Source organism: Momordica charantia (assembly GCF_013281855.1).
Source record: "Momordica charantia cultivar OHB3-1 chromosome 6 unlocalized genomic scaffold, Mcharantia_2.0 BLBB01000006.1, whole genome shotgun sequence".
Classification (NCBI taxonomy): Eukaryota; Viridiplantae; Streptophyta; class Magnoliopsida; order Cucurbitales; family Cucurbitaceae; genus Momordica; species Momordica charantia.
Window position 1 is genome coordinate 3,225,350 of NW_028275164.1, and position 12,707 is coordinate 3,238,056.

At 33.3% G+C, this 12,707-nt stretch overlaps 1 protein-coding gene and 1 long non-coding RNA gene across 2 annotated transcripts; one reads left to right on the forward strand and one right to left on the reverse strand.

Moving 5' to 3' along the window:
* Positions 1-6,252: 6,252 nt before the first annotated feature.
* Positions 6,253-10,530, reverse strand: LOC111007146 (protein SMAX1-LIKE 4). The gene is made up of 3 exons (XM_022279374.2): positions 9,191-10,530; positions 8,470-8,683; positions 6,253-8,078 (listed from the first exon to the last, which is right to left on the reverse strand). The coding sequence occupies exons 1-3, from the start codon at positions 10,513-10,515 to the stop codon at positions 6,579-6,581; spliced, it is 3,039 nt and encodes a 1,012-aa protein (XP_022135066.1). The 5' UTR covers positions 10,516-10,530; the 3' UTR covers positions 6,253-6,578.
* On the forward strand, positions 8,554-10,898 carry LOC148210563 (uncharacterized). The gene is made up of 2 exons (XR_015791761.1): positions 8,554-8,694; positions 8,965-10,898. It is a non-coding gene; the product is annotated as an uncharacterized LOC148210563 (long non-coding RNA).
* The last annotated feature ends 1,809 nt before the right edge of the window (positions 10,899-12,707 follow it).

Consider the following 12,707-nt stretch of genomic DNA (forward strand, 5'->3'; position numbering starts at 1 on the left):
ATGTATTAATTTTTTAAGAATATAATATTATACTGGTAGAGTGTGACATTTGAAATTTCAATATATAAATATCTTAATCAATTAGATCTAAGTTTGATATGACTTTTTATTTTAATTTTTTAGTGGACTATTTTTTTTTTCTATACATAAGTTTAGAAGACATTATATTTGTGCAAATTTTTGGTCAATGTCAGGACATGTCAAGAAAAGATGATTGAAAACGAGCTTTTGTGTCACATGATAAGAAAAGATCTGTACAAAAGAAACAAACACTCTGACGTTCAAGTCAATATTTATTTAACCTTGATATTAAGACTGAGATAGAATGTGATACATGATATTGGAGTGAAGCGTTGTATTTATAGGTGATGCATCCAACAAGCTACTCAACCAACGGTTTCTTCTGTCGGATAATTTCATTGTCGAAAGTCGACCTATCTAGTGTGTAAATTCGAAGATGAGTACAACCTTCAGCCAAATAGAAGTTTTTCGGTGTGGTTTTATGGCTAAGTGTGAAGTTCGACCATCCTTTTGTTTGTCTTTAGAGGAGATCTAATCTTTTCGACCTTCATCTATTCTCCACGTGGCAATGCTATTTTTGTAATTAAGTATTTCACTTAAAATTATATATTACAATTTTCTAAAATTATTTTGATTATGATTGATTTATTGAAAATATTGTGTACTAATTCTAAGGTCACGTGTCAAACCGATCATAATGATCTTTCTGAAACCCAATCCCAAATTTGAAAATAAAGGTTAAACAATGAAACAAAATTTTCATTACCAAAATTGGGATTCAATAAATTGAAATTAGAATACCAAAATAAAAGTAACTATAAAAACAATAAAACAAAAAATAATGAAGAAAAAGAAGGAAAATATGGAAAATATTCGTTACGTGGCGTCGCTGTCAGACGGGAATTTCCACGTAGGTGTGAAGAAATCCTCGTCACGCGTTGCCATAAAAACAAGAGGCGTAACCTTCTAGGATTTTGTAGCACTCGCCGCTCTACACCTACTCGGCGATCTATTGGAAAATGACTTTTTTTTTTTGTTGCTTTTTTCTTATTTTATTTAATGAAAATAAAACTATTTATTATTATTCAGTTTCCCCAAAAGCCATTTGTGAGCTGGAATCAGAGCGTTCGCCAGGTCACTTGCCGTATACAAAAAAGCGAAAATTTTATTATTACTATTATTGGTGGGTATTATTAATCCTTTGGACAGGGGTTTTCTTTTAATAATAATAATAATAATAATATATTATTATTATTATCCTTTTAAATTTAAATAATAATAATAATTATTGTTTTTTGAAAAAAAATATAAATTAACTAATTACAAGTTTAGTTCCTAAAATTTTAAGTCTATACCTAACAAATTCATAAATTTTAAGTGTCAAAGATGTCTATAAATGTTCAATTTATTTGTCTAATAGATTCATGAATTTTAAAAAATGTCTTATAGATCATTAAAATTTTAAATTTGTGTCTAATAATCTTTGACTTATTTGACTTCTTTTTTTTTTTTTGAAATCACAAACTTGTTAGATACCGATCATTTTTATCATACACAACATTCAAGTTTAAGTTTAATTGATCTATTAATTTAAAAAAAAGTGTCAAATAAACCAGTGACATATTAAGACATAAAATAATGAATTTGGAGAGCTACTCAACAGTTTTTTAAAGTTCAATGATTTATTAAATCAGACATTTGAAAGCTTGAGAATTTATTAGACACGATTAAGTAAATTTTAATTTTATATCGAAGAAGTTCTTAAATTATAAAATGTGTTTAGTGAATTTCTAGATAAAAAAAAATCTAATAAATTAGGAATTTACTCAAGTGAAAAGTTTATTAGACACAAGATTCATGTCAATATTATACTCTTTAAACAATCTTACCCTTTAACCCAAGAGAAAGATGTAAATCGGAGACGTTGTTGGGATAAATATGTCATTTTACATCTTCACGTTTAATTGTTAGGCTTGGATCTCACGATAAAAAATAATTTTATTAATTGATTTAATAAAAAGTACTACTTTTGAAGGTGGTGAATATTAGACTTGTTCCACCATCTTTATTCTTTATCCAACTCCACCTTTGTCCTTTTTCCCCAAAAAAGATTATATTTTTATTATTATTTTAGTCCACATCCAAATTCATTTACAAAAACTAAATTATTTTCATTTCTATAAATCATATCATATAACATCATACATTTAACTTATTTAACTTTCAAACTCTAATGGAGATGTATTATCATCTTTAGAATAATTTTATAAATGTGACCCCACTCTAGTCCATTCTTAATTCAGGCATCCATCTTTTAAAATACTTAAATCTACTTTTAGTTGATTGAAAACTTTTTATTAGGTCTTCCAATAGAAAAAATTTATGGACATAAATTTGTCGATAAAAATTGATGTATTATTAAATTATTGTTTTATTTTATATTTAGACATGCGAACGTATCTATCCAATAATGTTGTTTGACACACGAATCTCAACTCGTCAATTAACAAAATCTATTTTTCTAAGTGGCATGTCCACGTATCTAAATATGTTAATAAAACAATGATTTAAGGTGCATTTCGTTAATAATATGAAAACAAAGGATTTAATGAAGAACGGAGTTCTATTCTATGTTTCAAGTGTTTTCGAATATACGTTTGGTAGGAGATTTTGAAATTTAATAGCAATTTAAATTTAAGATGTATTACCAACTAACTATTTAGTTCGATTGAAAATATTATTATTAATCTATTAACATATATGTTATAAATTCTATATAATTATTCTTTTTACAATATTATATAATTTATAATATGTTGTGTCTTACGTGTTTTAACTCTAAAAAAATGAAATGAGTTTATAACATGAAATAATATATTTACTAAACTCTTTATTTTTTTAATGTAATTCTACATTGAATTTAAAATCTGAAAACATTGAATACATAAAAAAATGTTGTTATGTTTTCAAAATTTCTACGGTTTGAATCATACCATCCAAAAATAATTGCCAAAAACAAATTTGCCAAAGAGATATCTATTCAATCTAAAAACAACAAACAGAATTCGGGTTTCATACCAAACACGCCTTTGACGACACAATAGCTTCATGTCTACAAGACCCCATTGGAATTTTTGAGAATTTAAAAGAAAAAGAACCAAATTTAGAAAGAAAAAAAAACCAAAAAAGTAAGAGCAATTTGGTATGTTTAGTATCTTAAAATTTATGGGTTGTATTATTATTTATTATTAAGAAACATATATATTATAATAATTATTAAAATGTTACAAAATTCATTTTTTCATAAATAATGATGATAGACCCGCGCCTCCTTTATGGGCGCTTGTCCATCCGTCATAATAGATGACCACCAACATTTGTACAAAAACGAAAGACCCACCTACAAAATTCAATTTAATATAAATTGGTTGCTAGACTATATAATAAATAATACTTAATAATCAATATATTACTATAAACTAAAAAAAAAATATGCTGATACAAATACAAATCGACTTGTTAAAACAGATCATCCATCCATCTTTGATTAATGTACTTTTAAAATATTCGTTGATCACTTTTATTTAAAATGCCTACCTTAATTATTATATTTAAAAAATGGCTAATTTGAAATGTATTTATAAATAAAAGAAGTAAAATTCATTTCCAAGGATTAAAATAAATAAAAGTTGAAAATAAATGGATTAAAATGAAAAACCAGACATATAAGTTATAACAAAATAATATTTAAGTAAATAAAATAAATATATACTTTATATATATTAATACATAAAGGTGATGTCAACAAATTTGGGTTTGTTTCCCAATAAAATAAAAACGTTGTGACGAGTGCATGTGCATTGAAAAAGCAAACGAAAACAGATTCTTTCTCTGTAAACGTCAAGGCTTACGTTTCGCCACCTCCCTTTCCCATTCAGGAAGATGGTAAGATTGAGATTTTGTTCATTCATATTTCATACAATAAATTAGGTACCAGTTATAAATTTTGTTATTAGGTTAGAATTGTTTCAAAATTTGTGTTTGTGAACTTTGGATCAGGGTTATGTGCGTCGGTTCATGTTGTTAATATCATCATTGTCGGTGTGTTAACGCGGTATATTGTTTTTTTTTTTCTAAACAATGTGTGAGGATGAGGATTCGAACTCTCAACTGTTTAGTCAAAGATATGTGCTTTAAACGACTAGTTGAACTACGATCAGGTTGGTAATGTGACATATTGTTGGCTAGTTTTGTTGATGCAGTATTTTACCGAGCATCATAGGTTGGCCACGTGCTAACCAAAGCGAGCTATCGTGGTGCGACATTCGAGACAATAGGACCTGCACAAGACATAAATACTACGACGTCCAAGTTAGTCTGAGCACAAACTGTAGCAAGTCGATCTCGGAACAAAATAACATACCTGGAATATGGGGCGGAGTATCCCTTTTATAGGCAGGTGGGAGACAAGATTGTTGGAGCCATTTCGACTAGCGGTTACGGTTGTCTGGCCTCCAGGTCAGTGAAGCTCTCTCCTCCTTAACTCGATAGTTGGTTTGGTCGGTTGGTTCAATTGGCCTTTTTTGGTGATTTCGAATTCAGCAAGAATATCGATGGTGTCATGTTTATTTTTCCCTCCAACGAGTTTAAACTAAGAAAGTAATTTAATAACCTTTTAAAAAAATTAATGATACATATTAGATATAGTTATTTAGTTAACTAATAGTTTAATAAGTTGTTTATTACGTTATACTCCTATGTTTACATATGTATATGTTGTAATTACTTGGAGAAGTTTAATACAATATTCAGATTATTTCAGCTTCCACATAACTTCTATTGCCACTTCATTGTTTTCTTAATGATATCAATAACGGTGACTAAAAAAGCGTATGATCCAAAATTGATTGGATAAAATTAGTAACTAAAATTGTCATTTTGCACAAAAATTAATATAATATAATATATAACTTTTTTTTAGTACAATAAGTGGGAGAAATATATGACTTTATAACTATAATAAAGCGTCATAGAATGACGCATATTTTTCACTATGTGTGCATCAAAAATTGATTTTATATTAGATCTATCTTTTGAACTTTAATTAAGCCTCTATTTATTTAAAGGAAATAAGAAGGGAGGAATGAAAATTAAAATTTTCCATAATGTTGTTTACCGTAATGTAAAAATGGCATTAGTGAGACATACCTCAAATTTGTAAATATTTCTATCATAAAGGGAGAGGAATATGTGAGTTTGTAATTTGGATTGACAAGAAATTGGCAACTAAGGGTCTATTCCGTAACGTCGTTTTCATTTCTTGTTTCTGTTTACTATTTTTTAATAATAATAAAAAGAAAATAGAATTGCATGACCCATAGTGGTAAAATAAGATTTTTTATTTATATTGGAACAAATTGGAAACAGTAACCATAAACAAAAAAGTTACTTTGGTTGTTTCTAAAACTTCTATACAATTTTGAGAATGTCTCTAGAAATGAAAAATAAGAAAACTGGTTGTAAAATACTTAGACTTTTTAATAAATTTAGAAGTAGTAAACAATAAACAAAAATGTTACCAAATCGACCTAAGTAAATGGATTATTTTAAATATTGACTTGTATGTTGTGAATATTTTTGTATCTTAAGTCAAAAATGACGACTCAAACTCCTCCTAATGTTATCCAATTAATACAAACAGTTTTCTAGTTCTCATGATCATCATGCCCTAATTACGAAAAAATTTATGTTGCTTGCCACATTACCACGGTATTAAAACGTCTTGGAATCCATTCGTTCTATCTATTGTGTAAATCAGAGGGAGTATATAGGAAAATTTCTCCGCAGTCATTGACCATTGTATTTTTAATTTTTAAATATTTCAAAAATACAAATGGCAAAGTAAATATATTGAGTCTACCATAGACATAAAATATGAAATTTAATACATCTGTTAAAAAAAAAAAAAGAATTAATGGCCAAAAGTTTAAAAACCAAACTGATGAAAACGCATTTAGGCCTAAAATTGATTGATGCATATTTTTAAAAATACATATGTTAAATTTATGCGAATTTTTTCATATTTTATAAAATAATTTCAAATACTACTCAGGTCTATTAATTATTTTTATAATATTATATTAGAAATAACTAAATAAGAGAATGTTTGAAAACTTATGACTTAAAAAATATTACTAACTAACTACTTCAACTAATTAGCTATATTAATAGTGAAAAAGAAGGTTATATTAAATCATATAGAAAACATAAAAGAAGTTCACATAGCTAATTAACTCAACTCTATTGATAATGTCAGTGAATTCAATATGCCTAAAAACTTCTTCTTAAAACATATTTAAAAGGAAAAAAAAAACCCTTAAAAATTGGCTATAAAAGATAAATAAACCTCGTGGAAGGATTTTTTTTCCCCCTTTTCCTTCAAGGATTATCCATTGAGAAAATTAAAGACAAGAAAAAAAAAAAGAGTTACAGAGAGGGCATCTCGGACTTTTCCTTCTGTTCTTAATGGATCGATTGCAGAAGAAGCCCTAATTCGATCAGTCCATAAACGAAAGCCTTATGGATTGGGGCAGAGAAGTTCCGACGAACCCATTTTCCATGGCGCCATCTTCCTTCCCGCCCAAGCAAAGCCTCACGTCGGCGCCTTCTTGCCCGCCAAATCCGACGCCGCGCAAGGTCGTTTCGAAGATCTCCGTCACCCATTTATCGAATACGCTGTTCGTGAAGGAGCCCGACCCTGATGAAATCGCATCCAACAACCTCTCTTCCACGCTGAAATTCGCCAGTTTCTGCCTCCCGAATACCTCCTCAAATGGCCGATTGATTTTTGACTTGAATGCTTCTCTCAGCTCTCTCCTTGATGATGGGGTTTGGTTGAAAACGAAGCGGTTCGGAATCTCCTGGAGAAATCGCCTTTCGATTTGGAGGTCTGTCGCCGATTCTCGACCGGCGGGATGAGGTATGCACTCGTCTGTTTTGTCTTCTGGTTCTTCGTCTTCCTCGGCTTTGAGGTTGAGGTCGAGTTTGTTCATGCTTGATTGCCTCGATAGGCTCCCGTTGATTCTCGCAGTTTCGACGGCGTCAGGGTTTGCGTCTTCTTTCTCTTCTTTGATTGTTCTTTGATGCTTTGTGTTGCTTGGGGATTCCCATTCGGCTCTTCGCTTCTGGTCCAAACTGAGCGCTCCGAAACCAGAGTTGATGGCAATGTTCAGTGTCATTGGGATTACGGATTCAGTATCCTTATCCTTCCCCTCTCCTCTGGTCAAGACGAATACGACTTGGCGACTGTTTCCACCCTTTTCATCTATTTCTCCGAATTTTCCACCCTGAAATCCGTCTGCTAGGAACTTCATGAATTGGATATCTGCCTTATCGATGTCTTCAATTAAGACTACCAGTTTTTCTTTCTTTTTCATTGCGTTTTCGAGGAATTGAGAAGGTGGGGTTGCTTCATTATCACCTCTTACATTTAGCTTGCAGAGTAGCTCAGCAGACCCAAAGATTGATTCCGCAATCGCTCGAGCCAGCCTTCTTTTGCCAATCTGGTCATCGCCTTCTATCAGTATCCAAGAGAATTCTTGATTGGTTGATTTGAAACTAATCAGTGCTTCAGCCATCGAAGGAATGATTTCTGACTGCCAAGGCACGTTCCCTTGCAATGTCTTACACACATGATCTCTCTGTGTCATTCCTTCATTATTCTTCGGATCTTTGAACAGGGAATCACCTAGCGAGAGAGAAATGTTTACTTCCCTGTTATCTTCTTCCATATTCTTGAGAGAGTCCAAGCTTGGTGTTGCATCATGATATTTGTACTTCTCACTGTCGAAATTGAACTCAGTGATGCAGGATTGTTGCCGCCTAAACCGAAGCATCTGATTTGTACTTCGGGATGCTTTCACTGCTGGTTCAGTGAAGCAGATTGTATTTGAATCTTGGAAGATGTTGTTCCTGGTTGAAAATGGATGTGGCCAAGTTCTGAGGAAGTTACTTCCACCGGAGCTCTCATCGTTGTGCAATGTGGATTTCTCCTGACTCTGAGGACGAAAAAAAAATAGTAAACAATGTTGAGACATTACATTAAGACCAATTATTCAAGTGGTATTTGGTCAACATCATAAAAATTAAAACCAATATTGTAAATCTAAACTAATTGCAATGTTATAACTTCTTGAATAAAATGGACAGTGAGTAGGTTCTTCCTTGAAAATTAAATTCCTTAAATATTGAAGTTGAATCAACTGAAATCTCTGCCGAAAATAATTATTAAACAAACTTAAAAAATATGTAAAAACCAAAACTAATCGACCAACATTAGTCAAAGAAGTTGATTGGACCAACTATATTCAATTAGTTTACTCTACATTAACATGACATGTCAGCTATCAGTCAAGTTCTTTATGAAAGAGATTGGTTCTATATTTTTACCTTAATATGGGATATTTGGGTGCTGAAGGGCTGCAGCCAGGGAGGCAGCTCTTTCTGCTGGCTTGACTTTAATTGCTGAGCTTCATTATCATGACTGGAAGGGCAGTCTGTGCAGCAACTGAGCTTGTCTTGGCCCTCTTTAGCAATATTGAATGGCTTTGTTTCCCACACTTGTGATGGGTTATGGGAGAAAGGCATCCTCGAGCCATGAAGACTGCAAAACAGGTAAGATCATCTTCTAATGAGGCCATTTTCAGGCTTACAGTAGGGATGACTTTCTAGAATTATCCGTTTTAAATATAGTCCTAATTGCACAAAGATAAGGATTTTCAACTTGTTTAGAAGATAACACATGGATTATCCTACTCTGTCTTTATGTTTGAATTCCATTATATCTGAACTAATATATATATATATATATATATATATGAAACACATGACTTGTAGAAAATTTGTCTGTTTAGAAGACTTTTAATCTCTCTTGATTCTCTTTAGATGGAGCACAGGTGAGGGGGAATCAAAAGTCATAGTGGCAATGCAACTAGAAGTTCAGCACTGACCTATTGCCAATCTCAGAGAACATGGCGATCAGTGACCCAATAAACAAATAGAAAAGGAAACAAGAAAACTATCCATTATGATATCATAATAAACGAATTGTTTCCAAGCAAGAACTTCAGAAAATTCAAAAAAGAATTTTAATAAATGAGAGAGATCATACCTGAAAGTGTGGAGGCTTAAGCCAAGTGCTCCATCCGAGGGAACAGGAACAGCTTGAAGATCCCATCGAGTCTCAAGAGTTGGCTGTCTCATTTGACATCTCATGTAAGTCTGATAACTTGCTGTTCCTACTAGCCACAACTTTGGGCAAGAAATGCTGTGGAAGGATATTAACCGCGCAATTTCTTCAATTACGTGATCAATTTGGTTAAACCCTGAAGCATCTTTGTTAGAAAAACTACTTTCCTCTCTCTCTCTAACGTCTGTTTCAACCATCCATTTCAAGTCTCCAATATATATTATGGCTCCCCACCCTCTTGATGTTAGGGAATCGATGTTCCTTCTCAGCTCTGCCACCTTCGTTTCGACATCTTCTCTTTTCATGGAGCTTAAGGAGTCAGGGGATAGCAAAAATTCAATAAATTTGGTTGATTTTAGTTCATTTGGAACCTCTCCTCTTGCTACTCTCCCCATGAGCTCCGAAATCACACCTTCAATTATTGTTAGAGAATCACCAATTATCACGGTGTTCTTTCTCTTCCTCCCAAGCAGTGCCTCAAACACCAACTTGATATCTAGCTTTAAAGAAGAAGCAGATTCAGCAATAACGTTAGCGCTGGATACTCTCTTTTGTGGGGAAAAAGGAAGTGGATTCTGCTCAGAAGAGTGAGTCAATAAATGGGTCTGCCAAAAGTCCCCCGGATTGAAAATCATGTCATCTCTTTGATCAGAGTGATGATCAGTGCGAGAAGGTGAAGAAGGAGAAGAGAAGATGCCACCGGAGCTACTATAACAGTGAAAAACAGAGGAAACAGAGGAATCCTCCAAGTTATTCTTAACGAGAGTACTGGAAAACCCAGCCTCTCTCATAACCCTACTGACACTCGGGTCATCCAAGATGGAAATTATAAGCTGCTCCAATTCTACCTTAATGGCTAAAACTGGCTGATGTTGCTGCTGCTGCTGCTCTAGGCATCCCCTTCTCTGGTTTGCCTGGGCTCTTTTGAGTGCTGCAATGAGTGCATTGGAGAGAGAAGGTTGGCCATGGAAAAGAGGACCAGGTGTAGTTGGGAGTCTATTGAGAGCCACGTTGAAGCAAAGCTCAAGAGCCCTACAATGGAGAGGATGTGAAGTTTGATGTGGCTGAGATTTGAGACATGCTTGCCTTAAGAGGGTACTACTCCTTGAGCTGAACAAAGTAACAGCCACATGGAGAGGAGTGAGCTGAGCATGGCCTCTCCTCCTTGCCAAGCTCAGAGATTGCTTCAGCACTGAAGCAGCCTCCGGTGTGAAGGTCTGGTTCGCTGCACAACCCCCCGATCGCATCACTTACCCGAAATCCACCCCCACCAAGTTCAAACTATAGTTGGCCTTGAGCGAAGGAAAAGAAGGAAAAAAAATGGGGTAATATATTTCTTTTCCTTTTTCTTTCTTTAGTTCAGTAAACTCTCAATTGCAGATGCTCTCTTAAAGCTGCGCTTCCTCTTCTTCTTCCTTCTCAAAGTAGTTGAAATGAAGCAGAGAAATGGACCATCCAATGCCTGGAGTTGATGTTGAGTTGAGAGTGAGTTTAAGGATATGGAGAGAGAAGATATTGAAGGCTGATTTAGGCTTTAGAAAGATGAGACCTGACCAAATGCCCTTCTTTTATACTAACTTGTCATGTTTTGTTTTGGTATGCCAAAATTCTTCTATTTTGGTTTCTCCCACTTTTAGGCTGTCTTTCCATGTGTGTCATTTCTTCCACCTCATTCACTGCTTTTTACTTACCCCTCTCCCCTGTAATTTTCTCCCCACTTTTCCCAAGTTAACTTCAAAATTCAACTTCATTAATCATAATCAACCACCTTGAAACTTAGATAATGTATGTACGAATTCAAATGAAGAGAAGAAACCAAACGTGTAAAGATGAATCACAGAATTAAACAAAACTATATCTGCATTATTATGTCAGAGGAATCAAAATGTGATGATTGTATGTGATTAATGATTAATTCCTTTATGAAATGCTGCAAGTTCTTTTGATTCAAATTAATGAATAATATTTTGATCAGAAGGGGTCCATGGAAATGGGATTCACATTCTTAAGAGCTACCTTTATTGGAAGAGAGAGAGAAGAGAGTTTGAATTTTACACATCAGCCTTTGAAAGAAATAAGGAAAGAGGAGATGGGGAGCAGCAGGAATTCAAAAGAAGTACTACTAAAGCCTTAAAGGTGGAAGAGGGGAATGTGATGGGATATTTCTGCAATTTTTTAGAGCAAGAAAAAGAAGATTTTTTTTTTTTTTTTTTTTTGGGTGCTGCTTTCTTTCTCTCTTTCACTTTTCTTTTTTCACTTTGATTCAACGTTTAATTATCAATCTGTTCTTTCTATGTAATAAAAGATGCAGAATGTTGGAATGTTGTCGAGAAAGAACAAATAAAGGGTTTTCATTCTCACCAAATATTCTGCTGCAGTATACAGTACACCATTTTATTCCCTCACAACTACCCTAAAACCCCTCTCCTCTCTCTATCCTATCCTACTCGACCTTTAATCGTTCTCGAAAATTGATTATATCTCTCTTAAAATTGTCTTTCATGTGCATGGCCTGTTTACGACAATGGACCATTCACACCTCCAAAGTGGTATAATATTATCTACTTTGAGCATAAGTTTACATGCCTATACTTTTCATATCATTTAAAAGGTCTCATATAAGTGGAGATACTATCCTTCACTTATATACTCGTGATCTTTTGTTTCTTTAATTAATGTAGGACTTTGGTCGCACAACCCACAACATCCTAACATCAACGAGACATCAAAGTTAACATCAAACTTTTTTCGTTTGTAACATACTAGTTGGATAACTTTTAACAAGAGGATTTAAAGATATTTAAATAACTTAGCGACGACGAGAAGTATAACTTTAGAAGAGAATGCAAGGGAAGAAGACAGAAAACCAGAAGAATCTGAAAGAGAGAACAAAAAAAAAAAAACAACACACATTCCCCATTAAGACAAGATTCAAACATTATTGAACACACCTTGTTTTGAAAAATTATATGCAAAGGAGCAAAACCCAGAAGGCCACTTTTGGGTCAAAAGTGAAGGTGATGGTTTTCCAAAACTTGGGTCTCCAAGAAGCCAAACACTTTAATCCTTCCATTCCAACCATCTTCAAGCTTTCACTTTCATAGTCAAAGTCATAAATCTCCTCCTCCATTCATCCCCATGCAATCCCTTTCCTCTTCCTCAATAATCTTAACTTTATCTACCTACTTTGGATCCCGCCCAACGCAGCATTGAATGTTCCTTCTCGACCCTTTCCATGTCTCGACTTTATATCGAATTAGTCTTGATTATATGATCCTGGAGGGCTGCAAATTTACAAATCATTGGAACATTATGTTGGGGTTTTTTGGGAAAAAAAATAATACAAAAGTTGGTGTAGAAATCATTGGAACATTATATGGTAAACTTAGAGATACTTTTTATTAATTGGATTTCCTCTGCCTACAAGAAAAGTATCAAT

Excerpts from the sequence above, each read along its gene's own strand:
- LOC111007146 (XM_022279374.2), bottom strand. The coding sequence starts at position 10,515 with ATGCGATCGGGGGGTTGTGCAGCGAACCAGACCTTCACACCGGAGGCT. Across the intron at positions 8,684-9,190 it reads TTAAGCCTCCACACTTTCAG|TCTTCATGGCTCGAGGATGC; the intron begins GTATGATCTCTC and ends CCTGTTTTGCAG. Across the intron at positions 8,079-8,469 it reads CCCAAATATCCCATATTAAG|AGTCAGGAGAAATCCACATT; the intron begins GTAAAAATATAG and ends TTTCGTCCTCAG.